Source organism: Solanum tuberosum, unplaced genomic scaffold (genome assembly GCF_000226075.1).
Source record: "Solanum tuberosum cultivar DM 1-3 516 R44 unplaced genomic scaffold, SolTub_3.0 scf00429, whole genome shotgun sequence".
Lineage (NCBI taxonomy): Eukaryota > Viridiplantae > Streptophyta > Magnoliopsida > Solanales > Solanaceae > Solanum > Solanum tuberosum.
The window spans coordinates 349,602-370,353 of record NW_006239358.1 but is presented as its reverse complement, the minus strand read 5'-3'; the positions used below and the strand labels follow the sequence as shown (position 1 = coordinate 370,353).

Genomic DNA, 20,752 nt, shown 5'->3' with positions numbered 1-20,752 from the left:
AATTTTTAAGAAAAAAAATTTGGGTACTCTACGATTCCCTATTCATGGGCTATAATACACACGAAAACATGAGGAATTTGGGAAATTCCTAAAAAAGGGCTAGTAAATTCGAAAATGGGCGTTTAAAAAATGGTGTGAGTATACGTGGTGATTCTCAAACTCATTATAGAGATCCTCATAATGTTTTTTGAGAAAAAATTTGGGTGCTCCAAGGCGCCAGATCCATGGATTAAAACACACGAAAGATTCAGGAATTTACGCAATTCCTAAAAAAGGGCCTGTAAATGTGAAAATATGCGTTTAAAAATTGGTGTGAGTATACGTGACGGTTCCTCAACTCATTACAGAGGTCCTTATAATCTTTTTTGAGAAAAAAATTTGGGTGCTCCGGAGCGTCAAATACATGAGCAAAAACAAACGAAAAATTGATGAATTTGCTCGATTCCTAAAAAAAAGTCATGTAAATGCGAAATTGTGCATTTAAAAAATTATGTGAGCATACGTGATAGTTTCTCAACTCATTACAGAGGTCCTCATAAAGTTTTTTGAGAAAAAACTTTTGGGTGCTCCGGGGCGCCAGATCAATAGGCTAATACACACAAAAAATAAGAAATTTGCACGATTGCTATAAAAGGGCATGTAAATGCAGAAATGGGCGTTTAATTAATAGTGTGAGTATATTTGATGGTTACCCAACTCATTATGGAGGTCCTCTTAAAGTTTTTTGAGAAAAAAAATTTGGGTGCTCCGGGGCATCAGATCTAAGGGATAATACACACGAAAAATTGAGAAATTTGCGCAACTCCTAAGAAAGGGCACGAAAATGTGAATATGGGCATTTAAAAAGGATGTGAGTATACTTGATTGTTCCCCAACCCATTACGGAAGTTCTCATAAAGTTTTTTGAGAAAAAAAAATTTGGGAGTTCCGGGGTGCCAGATCCATGGGTTAATTACACACAAAAAATAGAGAATTTTTTCGTGATATCTAAAAAAAGGTGCCTGTAACAGCGGAAATGAACGTTAAAAAATGGTGTGAGTATACATAATGGTTCTCCAACTCATTACAAAGGTATTCATAAAGTTTTTTAAGCAAAAAAAATTGGGTGCTCTGGGGCTCCAGATCCATGGGCTAAAATACATTATACACACAAAAACATGAGTAATTTGCGCAATTCCTAAAAAAAGGCCAGTAAATACCGACATGAGAGTTTAAAAAATGGTGTGAGTATACGTAATAGTTCTCAAACTCATTATAGAGGTCCTCATAAAGTTTTTTGAGAAAAAGAATTTGGGTGCTCCGGGGCGCCAGGTCCATGGGCTAGGCTAATACACACCAAAGTTTTAGAAATTTACGCGATTTCTAAAAAGAGGCATGTAAATACAAAAATGTGCATTTAAAAATTGGTGTGAGTATACGTGATGGTTCCTCGACTCATTAGAGTGGTCCTCAAAAAAGAAAATTGAGTAAATATTTTATTGTGCTCTGGGGCGCCAGATCCATGGGCTTAAACACACGAAAAATTGATGAATTTAAGCGATTCCTAAAAAAGGACATGTAAATGCAGAAATAGGCATTTAAAAAATTATGTGAGTATACTTGATGGTTCTCAACTCATTACGGAGGTTCTCATAAAGTTTTTTGAGAAAAAACTTTTGGGTGCTCCGTGGCGCCAAATCTATGGCTAATACCCACGAAAAAAAATGAGAAATTTGCTCGATTCCTAAAAAGAAGCAGGTAAATGCGGAAATGTGCGTTAAAAAAATGGTGTAAGTATACATGATGATTTCCCAAATCATTACAGAGGTCCTCATAAAACATTTTGAGTAGAAATTGCTGGGTTCCCCGGGACACCTGATCCATGGGCTAATACACACGAAAAATTGAAGATTTTATGTGAGTATACATGATGGTTTCCCAACTCATTACGAAGGTACTCATAAAAAACTTTGACAATTTTTTTGTGGTGCTTCGTGGCGCCAGATCCATGGGCTAATACACAAGAAAAATTGAGGAATTTGCGTGATTCCTAAAAAAGGGCCTGTAAATACTGAAATGGGCGTTTAAGAAATGGTGTAAGTATATGTGATGGTTCCCCAACTCATTATAGAGGTTCTCATAAAGTTTTTTGAGAGAAAAAATTTGGGTGCTCTGGGTGCTAAATCCATTAGCTAACACATCCGAAAAATTGAGAATTTGCGTGATTCCTAAGAAAGGGTTTGTAAATACAAAAATCGGCGTTAAAAATGGTGTGATTATACATGATGGTTCCCCAACTCATTACGGAGGACCTTATAAAGTTTTTTGAAAAAATATTTTGGGTGCTCTAGGGAGCCAAATTAATGGGCTAATACAAACGAAAAATTGAGGAATTTGCATGATTCCTAAATATAGGCCTGTAAATGCGGAAATGAGAATTTAAAAAATGGTGTAAGTATACGTGATGGTTTCCCAACTCATTACGATGGTCCTCATAAAGTTTTTAGAGAAAAAAATTTTGGTGTTCTAGAGTGTCAGATCCATAGGCTAATACACAAGAAAAAAATGAGGAATTTACGCAATTCCTAAAAAAAGGCATGCCAAATACGAAAATAGGTATTTAAAAATAGTGTGAGTATACGAGATGATTACCCAATTCATTACGGAGAAACTCATAAAGTTTTTTGAGATAATTATTTTGGGTGCTCCGGGGTGCCAGACCATGGGCTAATAAACACAAAAAATTGAAGAATTTGCGCGATTCCTAAAAAAAGGTCTGTAAATGTAGAAATGGGCATTTAAAAAATTGTGTGACTATACTTGATGGTTCCCAACTCATTATAAAGGACCACATAAAATTTTTGGGTTCCTCCGGAGCGCCAGATTCGTGGCTATTAACACACGAAAAATTGAGAAATTTACACGATTTCTAAAAAGGGTCTGTAAATGCTAAAATATGTGTTTTAAAAATGGTGTGAGTATACGTGATGGTTCCCAACTCTTTACAGAGGTCCACATAAAAATATTTGAGTAAAATATTTTGCATGCTCTGAGGCGCCAAATCCGTGGAATAATATACAAAAAAAATTGAGGAATTTGCTTGATTCCCAAAAAAGGGCTTGTAAATGCGGAAATAGCATTACAAAATTGTGTGATTATACATGATTGTTCCCAACTCATTATGGAGGTCCTCATAAAGTTTTATAGGGAAAAAAATTGGGTGCTTCAGGGTGCCAGATCAATAGGCTAATACACACGAAAAATTAAGAAATTTGCGCGATTCTAAAAAAAAGGGTTGTAAATGCGGAAATGGAAATTTAAAAATTAGTGAGTATGCATGATGATTCCCCAACTCATTACGGAGGTCCTTATAAAGTTTTTTGAGAAAAAAAATTGTGGTTGCTCTGGAGCGCCAGATCAGCAGGCTAATAATATACACACAAAATATTGAGGAATTTACGTTATTCCTAAAAAGGGCTTTTAAATGCGGAAATGGGTGTTTAACAATGGTGTGAGTATACGTGATGGTTCCCCAACTAATTACGCAGGTCCTCATAAAGTTTATTTTAGACAAAAATTTAGGTGCTCCGGAGCACCAGAACCATGGGCTAATACATACGAAAAATTGAGGAATATGCGTGATTCCTAAAAAAGGCATGTAATGCATAAATGGGCGTTAAGTAAATGGTGTGAGTATACCTGATGGTTCCCCGACTTATTACGGATGTTCTCATAAATTTTTTTGAGAAAAACATTTCGGGTGCTCCGAGCTTGCCAGATCCTTGGGCTAATACATATGAAAAATTGAGGAATTTTCGTGATTCCTAAAAAAAGGGCCTGTAAATGCGAAAATGAATGTGAAAAAATAATGTGAGTATACATGATGATTCCCAACTCATTACGGAGGTCCTCACAAAATTTTATAAGATAAAAATGTTGGGTTCTTCGGGGCACCAAATTCATGGGCTATAATAAACACAAAAAATTGAGGAATTTGCGCAATTCTTGAAAAAGAGTCAATAAATGCGGAAATGGGCATTTAAAAAATGGTGTGAGTATACATGATGGTTGCCCAACTCATTACAGTGGTCCTCATAAATTTTTTAGGAATTTTTTTTTGGGTGCTACATGGCGCCAGATCCATGGGCAACACACGAAAGATTAAGGAATTTGTGTCCTAAAAAAGGGCATGTAAATGCGAAAATGGGAATTTAAAAAAATGGTGTGAGTATACGTGATGGTTCCCCAACTCATTACAGAGGTCCTCATGAAATATTTTGAGAAAAATAATTGGGTGCTCCGGGGAGCTAGACGCATGGGCTAATAATACACACGAAAAATTGAGAAATTTATGTGATTCCTAAAAAAGGCATGTAAATGCGGAAATGGGCATTTAAAAAATAGTGTAAGTATACGTGATGGTTCCCCAACTCATTAGGGAGGTCCTTATAAATTTTTTTGAGAAAAAACTTTTAGGTGCTCCGGGGGCCAGATCCATGAGCTATTAAACACGAAAAATTGAAGAATTTGTGCGATTCATAAAAAAAGGGTTGTAAATGCGAAAATGAGTGTTAAAAAATGGTGTGAGTATACATAATGGTTCCCCAACTGAATATGGAGGTCCTCATTTTGTTTTTTGAGAAAAAAAATTGGGTGCTCTGGGGCACCTGATACATGGGCTAATACACATGAAAAATTGAGGAATTTGCGCGATTCTTGTAAAAGGGTCTGTAAAAGTGGAAATAGGTGTTAAAAAATGGTGTTAGTATATGTGATGGTTCCCCAATTCATTACGGAGGTTCTTATAAAGTTTTTTGAAAATAAATTGTTGGGTACTCCGGAGCGCCAGATCTAAGGGCTAATACACACGAAAAACTGAGGATTTTGCGCGATTTGTAAAAAATGGGTTGTAAATGCGAAATTGTGCGTTAAAAAAATGGTGTGAGTATACATGATAGTTCCCCAACTCATTACAGAGTTCTTCATAAAGTTTTTTGAAAAGAAAAATTTTGATGCTCCAGGGTTCCAGATCCGTGAGCTACTACACACGAAAATTGAGAAATTTATGTAATTCCTAAAAAAGGGTCTGTAAATGCATTTAAAAAATTGTGTGAATATTAATGATGGTTCCCCAACTCATTACATAAAGTTTTTTTAGAGAAAAAATTTAGGTGCTCCGGGGTGCCAGATTCATGGGTTAATACACACGAAAAATTGAGAAATTTGCGTGATTCCTAAAAATGTGCTTGTAAATGCGGAAATGGGCATTTAAAAAATGGTGTGAGTATACGTGATGGTTTCCCAACTCATTACGAAAGTCCTCATAAAGTTTTTAGAGAAAAAAATTTTGGTGTTCCGGGGGGCCAGATCAATGAGATAATACACATGAAAAATTAAGGAATTTGCGCGATTCCTAAAAAGGGTCTTCAAATGTGGAAATAGGCGTTTACAAAATAGTGTGAGTATATGTGATGGTTCCCCAACTCACAACGGGGGTCCTCATAATGGATTTTGAGAAGAAAAAATTGGGTGCTCCGGGGCGCTAGACCCCTGGGATAATACACACAAAAGATTGAGGAATTTGCGCGGATCCAAAAAAAATGGCTTGTAAATGCGAAAATGGGCGTTTAAAAAATGGTGTGAGTATCAGTGATGGTTCCCCAACTCATTATAGAGGACCTCAAAAAGATTTTTGAGAAAAAAATTTGGGTGCTTCGGGGCGCCATATAAGTGGGCTAATACATACGAAAAATTGAGAAATTTGCGTGATTCCTAATAAAGGGCCTGTAAATGGGGAAATGAGCGTTTAAAAAATGGTGTGAGTATACGTGATGGTTCCCCCTTCTTTAAGGAGGTCCTCATAAAGTTTATTGAGAAAAATATTTTAGATGCTCCGGAGCCCCAGATCTATGGGCTATTACACACGAAAAATTGAGAAATTTGCGCGATTCCTAAAAAAGGGGATGTAAATGCGAAAATGGGCATTAAAAAAATGGTGTGAGTATACATGATGGTTTTCCAACTCATTACGGAGGTCATCATAAAGTTTTATAGAATTTTTTTTTGTGTGCTTTGGGGCGCCAGATCCATGGGATAATATTAACACATGAAAAATTGAGGAATTTGCCCGATTTCTAAAAAAAAGGGTTGTAAATGCGGAAATGAGCGTTTAAAAAATGGTAAGTATACGTGATGGTTCCCCAACTCATTACAGAGGTCCTCGTAAAAATTTCTCAAAATTTTTTTTGGTGCTCCGGAGCGCTAGATACATATGGTAATACACACGAAAAAATTAGGAATTTGTGTTATTCCTAAAAAGGGTTTGTAAATGCAAAAATGGGCATTTAAGAATTGTGTAGTATACATGATGGTTCCCAACTCATTACGGAGATTCTCATAAAGTGTTTTGAGAAAAATAATTTGGGTGCTTCGGTGCGCCAGACCCATGTGCTAATACACACGAATACTAAGGAATTTGCGCTATTCTTAAAAAAGGGCTTGTAAATAAGGAAATGAACGTTAAAAAATAGTGTGAGTATGCATGATGGTTCCCCACCTCATTACAGAGGTCCTCATAAAGTTTTTTAAGAATAAAATTTTCGGTGCTCCGGGGCGTCATATTCATGGGTTAATATACAGTTCGCCTCTCTCCACTCGTTGCCCTCTCTCGCTCGTCTCTCTCCTCCCTTTCCCAATCTCGCTCGCCAGATATACAAATACATATTGTATACCAGTTACATATATATAACTATTTGACATATATACATATACAATTCGACAAATATACATATACAATTCGCCTCTCTGCACTCTCTGCCCTCTCTCACTCCTCTATCCTCCCTCTCTCAATCTCGCTCGCCTCTCTCCTCCCTCTAACATGTAGCTACGAATCGTAATTAGCAAACTATAGCTATGCAGCATAATTAAGTTATTTTTGAGTGGCAATATGCGAAAATTCCCCTATAATAAATATATAAAGTATCACAAATCATATAACATAAGTGATTAAATAGTTTAACAGTTGTAAGTTCGTTAAATTTGCGAGATTCACAAGCAAAAGGATCAAAAGTATATAAGAGCAAACATTTTGATTGATCGAAGGTTAAATGTGCTTAAGCAGATAAGGAACTTGTTGATATTTCAGGGATGAAAAGTGCAAATTTCCCACAAAAATTATGAAAAACTGATACAGCCAAATAAAAGAGAACCAAGGTATCAAAGAATTTGTTTCAGCAAGAGCTCGGAGAGTTGTCTAACAACCTTCCCAGTTCCCACTTCGGTTCAAAGAGAAAGGAAGGGGCTGATCCGATAGTGCGTGCTGGCCAGTTGCCACTCTTGACCAAGAATTATTTGTGTCCATGTTTTCACTGCAGGTACATGGTAATCCAGTAGCATCTCCAAGAAACTAACACAAGCTCATTGCCTTAATTTATTTAATTATCAGTAGAAGAACTCCAGTTCACTTATTTTCTACACTTTTAGGTAGATATTGAGTTGTGATCAATGCCGATCATAGCTGCACAGCCTAGTTTACATATTAAAAAGTTTGTTGATAAAATGATAAGCAATGAGAAGAGAGTTCAACGATCATTTCAAGCGAAAAAAATGAGAGGATTAAAATGTTGTTCATTAAGATTGAATACCATTGTGCCAAAATCACTGTTTTCTTTCCCAAAATTGAGGCAATTATGAAAAATTAGTGATTCAATACCAAAATTGATACGATTATGATAAACTATTGCTTCATATACACCATCGTTGAATAAAAGAATATGAGTAGGTGATGCAAACCCAAATGCAGGTCTGCCTCATTAGTCATTGTTGCCTCACTTGTCATTGCTGAATCCCCCATTCACTGTTGTTGTGTATGTACATATCATTCCAAGACATGCAACACTTAATCTTCTTGTACACCATCGTTGAATAAAAGAATATGAGTAGGTGATGCAAACCCAAATGCAGGTCTGCCTCATTAGTCATTGTTGCCTCACTTGTCATTGCTGAATCCCCCATTCACTGTTGTTGTGTATGTACATATCATTCCAAGACATGCAGCACTTAATCTTCTTATGTTGAGGTATATGGAACTTAGGCTCTCTTGGAACGGTAGGATCTTTTGTTGACCTAATGCAGACCACCAAACTATTTAGAAGTAATTCTTGATTAAAGCTAGTATATTCCTATTAGGAGAAGCAAAAATTTGCAAGGAACATAAAGTAAAGTTGGAACCTTGTTACTACCTTCTAGGAACGAAAGGCCTGTCAAAGTAGGGCATCGGTTGAGCTTTTGGAACAAGTTCCTTTCTCAGCCTCCTAATTTCTTCTTCCTCAGCCATCTAGAGAAAGTAACAGTACAGTTTTAAAAAAAAGATAACACGAATGAAGGAGAAAAACCCCATATACGTGCTTCAATCGCAGAACATATGCTTGGATTACCTTCTGCATTCTCTCTCTTTCAATCTTGTATTGTTCAATAAGGCTCATTTTTTCTGCCACCTGATGCAATCATGGAGAAACCAGGAACATAAGTTATTGTGCCTCCACAAATGACAAGCCATTTACAGGTCCTGTCCTCTTATCCATGCAACACTCTCTTTGGTTATTTCCTTACATATTGCAAGTATTTCTCATATATTTTGCTTTCCCCTAATGAAATATAGCATTGAACAAGAATCTAAAACTAGCTCTTTTTCACTCTAACAACTTTGCTTGGGACTTCTCTTATTGGTGCACTTTCTTTGAGAAAAAATACTGAGATTAGCAACATTTTGCACAAGATTAAACCAACTCGTTCACTAAAAGAATTACTTTAGGTTGATGAATGACCAAATATATATCAAAATCTACCTGATGATCAAACTCAGCACGTTCAGCTGCCCTAATGTCACTGTGCAGCACCAGATCAACTGGCCTTGTGCTCTCTTTTATCAGAGGCTTTGGCAAACACTAAATAATTGAAAACAGAATAATTCAGGTTTGTTTTCATAACAGGCTGAAGTATAACCCAAGTGCAAAAGATTTGTGCATAGTGATCAGAGAGGTAACAACATGAACTTCCTACACAATTTCATCCTAATTTCTCTTTGATTTTGGTTTAAAAGAGTCCAATCTAAAAAATACGAGATCAACAAGATGCATCAATACACATAGAAAGTCTTTAATGGTTGGAAATGACTGGTGAAAAGCTTAGGCTACCTTTGGCTCATCTGTTGTCCATGGAAGGCCTTGTGCAATTGGTATCCGCTGTTTCTCCTCTTCCTCCATCATTTGTTGCACTTTCTTTAAAAACTCTTCCTCTTTACATTTTCCCCTTTCCTGCAACAATAGCCAATCTAATCAGCTCCTCAAGGAAATGGATAAATTATTAATTGGATTCAACATGACATCCTAATATATGCAGTTCAACAATGATAGGAGACAATTAACTGTTGAATCAAAGAAGAGGTAACTACATAAATAAAGACCACCCTGCTAGTGGTCAAGGAACAATGAACAATGAACATTATAAATGTCAACAAAGGGAATTGAAAGACCAATATTCTGAGTTTCTTGTAGCCATCATATTCCGTCCATCTTTCAGTGTCCACTCTGCACAACTCACTATTTTGGCGGCAGCTAGCACATGTCAACCAGATATATGCAGCTGCATATTTGATCATATTTGCACAAGAAGCAACCAATTAGCCAAAGGTTAGAGAAACCAACACGCAATTCACAAACCTCAGTTCTAAGTTTGAAGGGCTTTTGGGAGGTCGCTTTGAGCTGCTTTCTCTTCCAGTTTCTTTTAGCAAATGTGCCTGATGATTCCATACTCTGCAGCATTAAGAATGAAATCAAGAGCTTAAAGATTAACAGAATTCAACCCCATCATACTGTGATGGATAATAATAAGAAAATTCTTACATTGCGTCTGCTCCTTCGACCACCACCTGAAGTCCTGCTTGAAATACTAAAGCTTGCAAAAGAAAAACGAACAGTATATTTTCAGCACTCCAAAGCAAAATTACACATCAATCCTAAATTAATCGGAGGATTGCATTAGATTGACTACCAATAGTCAATTTGTAATGAATCCTTATGATTTAAAAAATGAAAACAGAAAAACTAATAGAATAAATGAAGTTTCAATTACTAACCATCCATGGTTGCTATCCAACGAGGAGGCATGACGCGAATCCAAGCCTAAGCTCTCAGAGTTGAGGAAGAAATCCGATGGGCAAAACGAAGAAGAAGATACATGTGTCTCAGGAATCTTGGGAGGCTGCAAGCCAGGCAATGCCCATTTTTGTTCTTTACTAGAATCCTCTGCTTCATTTTCATCATTTTCCCCTTTCTCCTTGCACTCTTTTGTTTTTGGTATTGAGAGAAGCTTCTCAAAAGCCTTAACTAAATGCTTCACTCTTCCAGAACCAGTTTCAGGTACACTTTGTCTTGCTTCTTCCAACAACCTCTCCCTCCTCCTCTTTATAGTCCCACCACTCATTTCATGCCGACCCACATCCTCGTTGCCCCTTTCCGCCAATTCATCTGCCACAGAACTATCGCGCAAGTCAACTAATTCACTCTCGGAAATTGAAACAGGAATCGTTAGCTCCTGATCGACTGTAGTCAGACTCAACATGTGCCTGACTGGCGAATCAACGTAACACCCCGTAATTCGCTCTTCATCGCCACTTTCAGCTCCATTTACTTCATCTAACTTCTCAATGTCATACTCTTCCTGTTCATTTCCACAACGATTCTTAAAAAACTCTTCTTGAGAAGCCCTGAGACTCTCATAAGCAACACAAAGACACTTTTTTATCTCAGCACCATCCTTATTACACTTACAAATCATTTTAGATTTCAGATTATCCTTATTACATTTCTTCTTCTTCGCGATTACAAACTTCCTCTGACTAATCTTATTTTTGGGCGAAGAAGAAGCCAATTGATTAGTATTATGGTTTCTGGAAATTGATTTCTGACTTTTCGTGGCTGATTTAGAAGATTTTGATAAAGCTGGACTGAACTCCACATTTGGGTTCGAATTCTCAGAAATTTTGGAGCATTTTTTAGGCGTAAGCCTAGTGGATTTGCCGTTAGAATCCATAAAAATCACCGGAAAAAGCAATGTCATTGTCGCCGAAGAGTTGATCAGAGTTAGGGTTTAGTTGTATTACTGATTGGCTAGGGTTTTCTGGTTTTCTCTCTCTCTGATTCATTGATCGACGAGGGAAAAGAAGAAGAAGTTGAGCTTTTCACGCTTCTGGAGTTTGTAACGGCTAGTTTTTTTTTGGTAGGCTTGATTTTGGAGCGTTGGATTTGTTTTTCTAAATTATTTTGCAAAACTGGACCGTTAATTAGAGAGTGATTTGAGGTTGTTGTTATGGCTAATTTTAATATTTATATAATAAAGGCTTAAGTCATGTACGGCCCCTTAAAGTTGTCCGCATAATTCACTTAAACACCTCAACTAAGGCTAGTACCTATTAGACACTCTAATATTAACGAATTTGTACCTATTGAACACAAAATGATAATAAAGTTTTAAAATGTTGTGTGTGTAATTCACGCGCACTATCTTAAAAAATATAACAAATAAAAATGCAGCACGTGGCACATGGGCCAATCTAATGAATTTTCATTTTTTAAAAATAAAATAAGAATTCCAACCTTTAAATATTCCAAAAAATTAATTAACAAAAAAGAAGAAAAAAGAAAACCCCCACCCCCACACAAACCCACCCACCTTTCTTCTTCTTCCCTGTTACCGGCCATCCTAATTCCTAATTCCTCCGACAACAAATCTCGATTTCTCCGGCGACAGCAAAACGAAGAAACAAGAAAATCTCCCCCACCCCGCTGTCCCAAATCCACCCACCTAATCATCTGTCTTATCTTCTTCTTCTTCTCCGTCATGTGTTACCCGTCATTTTCTATTCCTCTAAAAAAAAAAAATCTTTTTATAATGAACTATGGGCTATTGAAATCAAGTATGATGCAAATAGTGAAATAAATTATGAAGCATGATAGATTAATGAAATGATTGTTGAGATTTTTTGTGAAAAATAAATCGATGTTGATAAATTATTTCGAAATCAACAACAAAGAAAAATCAAGAGGATTCAATGAATTTTATCAAATTTCCTGATATCATTTTAAATATATGGTTGGTGATGTTTGTTGATCAAAGTGACCGGAAAAAAGATGGACAGAGGTTGCTTTTATAATTCCGATATCCCATTTTTTTTTCTTGTTGCAAATTCTTGCAAATTTTATTAACATTCAATTTTTATTGTGTAAAGAGTGCAAATTAAAAATCGAAGAACAAAAATAAACAGATTATAAAAAGCTTGAAATGAGGCGAAGAAGACGACCTTGGTATAGCCTACAGGGGTGAGGATGATGTTGTTTTCTTTTTAGATATAAAACATTATCTTAAATAAAAAATTTAAATTATTTTAATTAATAGGCATACATGCCAAGTGTCTGGGGAGAAAAAACAATTCACGCGCTCGATTTGCGTGAATCACAAACAATTTGCCATGTAGGCAAAAAATGCTTAGACGGTTCAAATCTGGGGTGGTAGAGGTGTTCAATAGGTATTAAGTGTAGTTGAGGTGTCTAAATGAATAATGAGGACAACTTTGAGGGGCCGCACATGACTTTGGCCTATAATAAAATGTATTTTTCAAAGTGCATTGGCCAAACTTCAAAAATATACATTAGCATATTTTTTTGAGAAAATTTCTAGCATAACATAATAGTCCATAGACATAATAAGACTTTATAGTTATAGTTTCAATAATTACGCTTCATAGTTATAGTTTCGTTTGTTATGGAGGCCACGATTTGTATATTTCGCTTGCGAATATATAAATAGGGTAAATATATACAAATTCTATATTTATATATTTCACTTGCAAATATATAAATAGGATAAGTATATACAAATTATGTATTTATACATGAATTTTTCAATACTCCGTCTGTATATTTCACTTTCCAATATACAAACAGGATGATTTATTATGATTTTTCATAAATCGTATACAAATAGTTATGGTAAGCATATACAAAGTTTTGGATTTATACAATCGAGAACCAAATTATACAAATTCTGGATTTATTCAAATCAGGCTAGTAGCAAGAATTGGGGAAACTGTAGCCGCAAAGTATAATTTTTTTAAATTGAACCTATTGTAAACTTTGAAATTTTGTGAGACTCTACAAGATGTGTTCAATTCGAGTTGAGATTTTACAAGGTGTGTTCAATTCTAATTAGGATTCTTTGGAGGCTAGTCAATCATAAACTCTAGTTCATGCCTATATAAAAGATATTATATTCTTTGGCTTCTCAAATATTCCGCAAATTCTGGAATATTCATAAAGAGATGAAATCAAAATCAGTTCGAGAAATACGCCACTAACGGCCCTCGAATCGAATCATCAGGGGAGGAACATATTTATACCCGCAATGTTTATAATAAAACTATATTTCTTTATATTTTATTTGTGATTGCAATTTTTTGATCACTTTAAAATTTGTTGCAAACAGCTATGATACCTAATATAGGCTAAATATTTATAATTTTCCCTAAAAATAATTCTATTTCTGTCTTTCTGAGAAAAAAAAACAATTCATTTTTTTTTTTTAAAAAAATAGAATGAAGGATTATGGAATATTGCTACATCAAAACAATATATCAAAAGATTTGAAAAATGGACTGAATGAATTTTTTTCACTCTCATAAATGAGTAGCTTCTCCGCGAAGGTATGTAGCAATGTTGTTTTAACATTGTCTTTTTCCACAATTTATTTATTATACTTTATCCTAATTTATGTGATACTTTTTTTTACTTATTAAGAGTCAAATTAACTAATTTTTAAAGTTAAATTGAATTAAATCAACTCATCTAATTTGAATTTCGATAAGCAAAAAATCACATAAATTAAAACAAGTGGAGTATTAATTTTCATTTACAATTAGCCTTATAACTTTATAATGAACCTTTATTTCTCTTTACCATTTTTGTCAAGTATTGATTTAAAACAAATTGGACTGAAGAAATTTCTATCCATGTGACGGTACAATAAATTGTTCTTTCCAGCCGAATGACTTTGCAAAAGGTCACAACTTACACTTTTAAGTATTGATATTGAGATATATATATACAGTAAAGGACTTTTATGGCATATATAGTATCGCCTAAAACGTCCGAAATTTTATTTAAGTAGAGAAGAGCAAAGTACCTATTGATACAAATAACTACCGGCATTTCCTTCTCTGTACAAACATAACTCGACAAACACATACAAAGGTTCATTTACTAATAATAATAATAATAATAATAATAACTAGTAATATGTCATGAATTTGGAGCGGATGACAAAAGCATCTCTGCTCAATCATCAGTGTTTTTGCAATGTAACAATAAAACACTGTGAAGACATGCCAACTTTATTTTATTTACTACTAATAACTTCTAATAACACATGAATCGATCACATTTGACAAAATCACTCTGCTCAATCATCGTCGGTGTGCTTTTTGCGACGATTTTTCTTCCTCTCCTTGTCAGAGCCAGAGTCAGAGTCAGAATCACCCTGCCAATTTATCAAGATTAAATCAATAAAATAACAACATATCTTAATTATGCAATTCAAAAATAAAAATACTTACGTATTTCTTGCGACCATAGCTTTCATCATCGTCTTCCCCCTTCCCATAGCTAGGCTTCTTGTAGTCATCTTCCTCGGACCTACCATAACTAGGTCTCTCAATCGTTGAACTCCCGTACCCTTCGCTCTTTTTCCCATACCCACTAGATCCATACTCATCAGAATCGGTCTTTCGCCCATAACTTGACCCGTATGCTGATTTTTTCCCTTCATCATCATCATCACCATCACCACTCTTTCTTATGTTCCCTGATCCATACCCGGTGGATGTGGTTTTACTCCCATATCCACCCGATTCATCTCCAAACCCGGTGGATGTGGTTTTACTCCCATACCCACCCGATTCATCTCCAAACCCGGTGGATGTGGTTTTACTCCCATACCCACCCGATTCATCTCCAAACCCGGTGGATGTGGTTTTACTCCCATACCCACCCGATTCATCTCCAAACCCGGTGGATGTGGTTTTACTCCCATACCCACCCGATTCATCTCCAAACCCGGTGGATGTGGTTTTACTCCCATACCCACCCGATTCATCTCCAAACCCGGTGGATGTGGTTTTACTCCCATACCCACCCGATTCATCTCCAAACCCGGTGGATGTGGTTTTACTCCCATACCCACCCGATTCATCTCCAAACCCGGTGGATGTGGTTTTACTCCCATACCCACCCGATTCATCTCCAAACCCGGTGGATGTGGTTTTACTCCCATACCCACCCGATTCATCTCCAAACCCGGTGGATGTGGTTTTACTCCCATACCCACCCGATTCATCTCCAAACCCGGTGGATGTGGTTTTACTCCCATACCCACCCGATTCATCTCCAAACCCGGTGGATGTGGTTTTACTCCCATACCCACCCGATTCATTTCCATACCCAGTGGATGTGGTTTTACTCCCATACCCACCCGATTCATCTCCAAACCCGGTGGATGTGGTTTTACTCCCATATCCACCCGATTCATTTCCATATTCCGAACTCTTATCCTCGTATTCACTTTTCTTTCCATACCCACCGGATCCGGTTTTGCTCCCATATCCACCTGACCCGTACTGATCATCGGAGTCATTAGTAGTATTTTTTGACCCGTAACCCGATCCATATTCAGATTTGGGCTCATCATCGTCGTTCCGTCCATATCCAGATCCATGTGTCTTTTTGGGTTTTCCGTATTCGGATCGATTTCCATACCCGGTTTCATCAGATTCAATTCCACTTCCACCATACTCACTTTCACCGTAAGACATGATTGTGTTAATTTCAAAATTATTTTCTTCTTGATTGATAAAATTGAATAATGTGATCACAAGAAAATGAATTTTTGTGAGTTGAATTGAAATATAAAGGAGGGAAAAACAGTTACAAGTTGTTGGAACCGGAAACGCGGTTGTTACTCCTATTTAGTGATAGTAGATGGTTTCATAATCAAGGGCCACCATTACTTGATTTGTTATAAATTCAAAGGCGGAGCCATGAATTTAAAATTTATGATTCTAAATTTGCATCGAGTTAATAGTTCGTTTAAATATTTGGACTTATCGTTAAATACTTATACATATATAATGAATTTTCTAATATAAATACAGAATTTAATCAAAATATATTTGTATGGTATAAATTAGAGTTTGAGAGAAGGTTACGAATGGAAGCTCTTTGACAAACAACTCTCTACCATTTTGAACAGGTGCTTAGGGTTCACGTACATTTAAACTAGGTCTTAATTCGCAAGTAGTAATTATTTTAATTTTAAATATGCATGGCTAGATGTTTTAACTCATCTTCATTATGCCAGTTGAGCACTCCAACTTATAAAATGATTATCTATCCATTTCCAAAATTTATGTATCACACTAGCTAGGTATCTACGAGATATAGTTAGTTGAAGTGTTGAGTTGTAAGTTGAGATGTGTACTCTCAAAGTTGGAGTATTCAGTTATCAATTGATGCTAAATTTGAGTGTTTGTTCATGTATATGCTTAAACTATATGGTAGCTTGCTTTCAGACTACGTTGAATTTAAGAGGAAAATACATAATTCATTTTTAGGTAACTTATTTTTCTAAAGAAAATGTATTTTTAAAATTTGGACCAACTGAATATGAAATAAACAAAAAATAAAATTCTGAATTTTTTTCCTCCGTACCAAAGACGCCCTTAGTTTGAAGAGTTTAATTGGATGGAAATCTTTCAAATTGAAACACTAGTATTCTTCTTGGCATCGAAGAATGAAGAAACCTTGTTACTTTTATTCATGGGAATTGCAAAAAGATACAAGACGAGTATTCCCATCATTTTAAACTTTAATTTCATTACAATGGACTCTATTTGTCTCAATTAATGTGGTACACTTCGAATTAAGCGTCAAATAATTTAATTTTGACTATTAACGGGACATTGTTTGAGATACTTCTATAGATGAACCGAAAACAGAAAAACAAATCAAAATTAACAAATGGAGATGCGGGGGATCGAACCCCGTGCCTCTCGCATGCAAAGCGAGCGCTCTACCATTTGAGCTACATCCCCTTTTATTATATATAATCATAGATATTAACCTTTTCTCTACTTTACAGATATGACAGTTCAAGTAGAATTTAAGTTTAGATTTCCTTTTGTTATTTACTTATTTTTAGTATTTTTCTTTTATTTTTTATCTGGTACTCAAGCCCCACAAGCTAATGGGCTTAATTGAATCGAACTAAAAATTTTAGTTTTGAATGAACTTCCAATGGACCTAGTCGATATTAACGACTCTAAGCAAAAGTCAAGCTAGCTAGGGGGAAAGAAGAAGAGGAAAGATTAAAATCAAAACCTTCAATTGGATTCCAAGATAACATCCTATTTTTTAATTTTCTTTGGAAATAATTTTGAAGAATAAAAACAAATGACAGTAAAATTAATTAAAATAACAAACGATTGACATCTCACGCTTGCATTCGCCAAGTGATACATCACTTCTTTTTTTTAAAAAAAATTGTTTTATATTTACATTTATTTTCTATATTTTCTTACTCAAGACCCAAGGGTGATTGATTATCTTTTCTTATAAATTCTTTGTATCATTTCTTTTTAATGTATGATGACAAGAATTCTAAAGATTTGGTTGAATGATAAAAAAAAATTCTCAAAATAAGCAGTCTACTACTTAAGTATGCACCAATTGGCAAGCAGTACATTTATGCACAAACGGCTCAAATATTTCCAGACAGAGAAATTAGTGCATTTAAAGATGGAAAAAATGTATATAATAGCAAACTATTAATTCAAATTAAATGCTATAAATATAGTTTGATTTAATTGCACCTCTTAGCAAACTGTTGCTATTTCACCTCTCTCCTGGTGAATCTTGCTCGCCACTCTCGTTCTCTCCCTCGCCTCTCTCGTTTTTTATACAAACGCAAGTGTATAAAGTGCGTTTGTGTTTGTATAAAGCGAGAGAAAATTGTATATATACATATATTTTCATTCCCCTCTCTCCTCTCTCCCAGATCTCGCTCTTTGATTTAATTGTACCTCATAGCAAACTGTTGCTATTTCACCTCTCTCCTGGTGAATCTTGCTCGCCACTCTCGTTCTCTCCCTCGCCTCTCTCGTTTTTTATACAAACGCAAGTGTATAAAGTGCGTTTGTGTTTGTATAAAACGAGAGAAAATTGTATATATACATATATTTTCGTTCCCCTCTCTCCCCTCTCCCAGATCTCGCTCGCTCACTCGCCTCTCTCACTTTATACAATTGATCTTTTTGTATATGTATACCAAAACAGATTATACAACTGCTTTCTTTTGTATATGTATAGCGAAATATACATATTTATGTTTGCTATGGAGCGCAATTATGCAAACTTTGTTATAGCATACAAATATGAATTTTATGTTTGCTATATGTGAAAATAAAGATTGACCTTTAGATTCATTTAAGCAGATCATTGTCATGGACATAATTAACATAAACCTCTACAGATCACTAATATTTCCACAATTATAGTAGATGGTAACACTAGAATTCAAAAAGGTAGAGTTGGCGACCAACAATTATTTTGAACTCTGTCGAACAGCTTATCAACAATTATTTGACAGTTAACCATCAAAAGAAAGTAATTTCAATTATATTTTGCTATTTAATTCAGTCAAGCATTATTATTATCCTCACATATGATACTGTACGGATCGGAGTTGATCAGGTATGCATTGACGCCAAAATGCTTGGATTTACTCCAGAGTAGATTCTCTTTCACACTTCCTCTTGCACTGTGGAGTGGAATATCCCTTATTATCAAAGTAAGGGTCACACTGACAGGAAAATTTTTATTAGTCGAGCATAATGATCCACAATCTTTTTTCAGATCGGTATAAGAATCCCACAATATCTGAAAGATGTAATCTCTCTGAAGTACAATAAGTGTATAACAAAACAGTGTATACCTCCTCAGTGATCACACCCTTGCGGACAAAGTATCTCCAAGCTTCTAATGGATATCGACCATCACAATTCACAACCATCCCCACATAAATAGCCCTAGCATGCTACGATATCATTTGCTGACAGAGAGATATTCTGCCTCACACATAAAAATTGAATCATTAGCTACCATAACTAGAATAAACTTGCAAGTCTTTGCATGAATGAATGAATTTACCAAGCCATAATGAATACAGAAACGATCAGACAACAACTCAGCAGCACCAAAAGCCCAACAAGAACCACAATGTCCCTGAAATACAAACGATCAGATTGTTAGAATACCTGGAAAGAGCAATTAGCATATTCAGGAGGAAAAACAAATGATGAAATTAGAACCAAGACAAATCACCTGATCTGCGTCACAAAACAGTACCAGTGCATGACATCAAAAGATGGAAAGCATTAGCACCACTCTATAGAACTCTACAGCATTAAACCTGTGACCTTTTAGTTTGATCTAAGTACAATGATAGTAATAACTTCTCTATGATGAAGGAAATCATACCTGAAGGATTGCAGATTCCACTTTAGCTTGGGATATTGGATTTTCTGCAACAACCTGCTTGCCGTTCACAAAAGAAATTATGTATTCAACATTGAGAAATATGAAAGAGATTAAGAACTAGACCATGTAATTTTGGCTCAAGTAGCAATGCTTCTCCTCCTCCATTTCCCCTTTTCTGTTTCTTAGCAAAATGGGGGAAGTCTGGAGGTGAAGTCTTCAATTTCTCCACTTGCAAACTCAACATAGCAGCAAAATGTTGTTCGCGTTTCTAGTTTTCTTTAATTTCAAGTCATAACATGCCATCAATTTTCTCATTCATTTGACCTACATACTTTTTTCTTTCTTCTACTTGTGAAACACACACAACCATTGTTGATAAATTGATTTGGTACATTAATATTAAGAAGTTAGTTGTAAATATAAAAACAAATGTTTTCATTTTCTTTGTTTGGCAAAAGACAATATGTTAAGTCTAAATGTTTATGCCTGTCCCTTACCATTCACAAATTATTCATCAGCATCCAAATATAAATAAGTTAGAGCAAGATAGCATCAAGTTCAGGCTCTGGTGCCATTTGACAATTCCCACTCAACATTTTATAATCAAGGAACATAAAGTGTGAATAAGAACCGGCACAGAATAATGACTTAGTGTAATATCTTGAAGAAATATCTATATCATCTAGAATCTTGCAAGAAGATATAGAACCATCCCTTGGAGTGGTCTTGTGCTTTTGTAAATAAGCCAATTTCCAAAAAGCTCTCTAGCATAACCATTGTTACCATTTTTAAAACTAAGTTTCAAAACCTTTTCCTAACTTGCCTATTTATAAATTTTAGAAAAAAAATAATTAAGGAGTCACCACTTTGTTTTAAGAAAATTAAGAAACCATTTTAAAAAGGAAATTTTTAGAAAGGTTTTAAGCACTTAAAGGATCCGCTGACACACAGTTTAACAACGGATTTAAAAGTTGGCTAACTTTGACAAAAAACTTGCCTCGAGGCCCCCGCCTCATGGCGAGGCGGGGGCCCCGCACTGTGCTTCGAGGCACCCCACCCCACCCTGAGGTACGGTGCACGGTGCCTCGAGGCAAAACGCAACGCCACACCCCGAGGCAGGCACGCCCCGCCGG

The 20,752-nt window shown here is 35.7% G+C and overlaps 4 protein-coding genes and 1 non-coding gene across 12 annotated transcripts in view; all 5 read right to left on the bottom strand.

The window, feature by feature from the left end:
* Nucleotides 1–7,897: 7,897 nt before the first annotated feature.
* Nucleotides 7,898–9,116, bottom strand: LOC102582267 (protein TPX2-like). Its single transcript, XM_015303420.1, has 5 exons — nucleotides 9,099–9,116; nucleotides 8,826–8,924; nucleotides 8,415–8,474; nucleotides 8,220–8,314; nucleotides 7,898–8,103 (listed from the first exon to the last, which is right to left on the bottom strand). The coding sequence occupies exons 1-5, from the start codon at nucleotides 9,114–9,116 to the stop codon at nucleotides 7,974–7,976; spliced, it is 402 nt and encodes a 133-aa protein (XP_015158906.1). The 3' UTR covers nucleotides 7,898–7,973.
* Nucleotides 9,117–9,845: 729 nt separating this feature from the next.
* Nucleotides 9,846–11,160, bottom strand: LOC107058096 (uncharacterized). The gene is made up of 2 exons (XM_015303419.1): nucleotides 10,115–11,160; nucleotides 9,846–9,933 (listed from the first exon to the last, which is right to left on the bottom strand). The coding sequence occupies exons 1-2, from the start codon at nucleotides 11,095–11,097 to the stop codon at nucleotides 9,846–9,848; spliced, it is 1,071 nt and encodes a 356-aa protein (XP_015158905.1). The 5' UTR covers nucleotides 11,098–11,160.
* Nucleotides 11,161–14,339: 3,179 nt separating this feature from the next.
* On the bottom strand, nucleotides 14,340–15,912 carry LOC102578734 (ice nucleation protein-like). Its single transcript, XM_006363363.2, has 2 exons — nucleotides 14,645–15,912; nucleotides 14,340–14,568 (listed from the first exon to the last, which is right to left on the bottom strand). Exons 1-2 carry the CDS (start codon nucleotides 15,896–15,898, stop codon nucleotides 14,491–14,493), a joined length of 1,332 nt encoding a protein of 443 aa, XP_006363425.1. The 5' UTR covers nucleotides 15,899–15,912; the 3' UTR covers nucleotides 14,340–14,490.
* Nucleotides 15,913–17,103: 1,191 nt separating this feature from the next.
* On the bottom strand, nucleotides 17,104–17,176 carry TRNAA-UGC (transfer RNA alanine (anticodon UGC)). The gene has a single exon. It is a non-coding gene; the product is annotated as a tRNA-Ala (tRNA).
* A 1,479-nt stretch (nucleotides 17,177–18,655) lies between these two features.
* Nucleotides 18,656–20,752, bottom strand: part of LOC102578179 (ARF guanine-nucleotide exchange factor GNOM-like) — a 17,348-nt gene continuing 15,251 nt past the window's right edge. For 4 of the 8 annotated variants that reach the window (XR_001471774.1, XR_001471773.1, XR_001471772.1 and 1 more), the window contains 5 exons: nucleotides 19,620–19,673; nucleotides 19,464–19,535; nucleotides 19,290–19,364; nucleotides 19,075–19,207; nucleotides 18,656–18,942 (listed from right to left, as the gene is read on the bottom strand). The gene's annotated coding sequence lies outside the window, so the exon portion shown is untranslated. Of the gene's footprint in view, nucleotides 18,943–19,074; nucleotides 19,208–19,289; nucleotides 19,365–19,463; nucleotides 19,552–19,619; nucleotides 19,674–20,752 lie in introns of all 8 variants that reach the window. The other 4 variants (XR_001471776.1, XR_001471775.1, XR_001471778.1 and 1 more) reach the window with 2 other exon arrangements.

Coding starts and splice junctions, on each gene's coding strand:
- LOC102582267 (XM_015303420.1), bottom strand. Junction 8,315..8,414: donor AAAGAGAGAGAATGCAGAAG/GTAATCCAAGCA, acceptor TACTTTCTCTAG/ATGGCTGAGGAAGAAGAAAT. Junction 8,104..8,219: donor AGGCCTTTCGTTCCTAGAAG/GTAGTAACAAGG, acceptor GGTCTGCATTAG/GTCAACAAAAGATCCTACCG.
- LOC102578734 (XM_006363363.2), bottom strand. CDS start 15,898: ATGTCTTACGGTGAAAGTGAGTATGGTGGAAGTGGAATTGAATCTGAT. Junction 14,569..14,644: donor GCTATGGTCGCAAGAAATAC/GTAAGTATTTTT, acceptor ATAAATTGGCAG/GGTGATTCTGACTCTGACTC.
- LOC107058096 (XM_015303419.1), bottom strand. CDS start 11,097: ATGACATTGCTTTTTCCGGTGATTTTTATGGATTCTAACGGCAAATCC. Junction 9,934..10,114: donor TTGGATAGCAACCATGGATG/GTTAGTAATTGA, acceptor TTCTTTTGCAAG/CTTTAGTATTTCAAGCAGGA.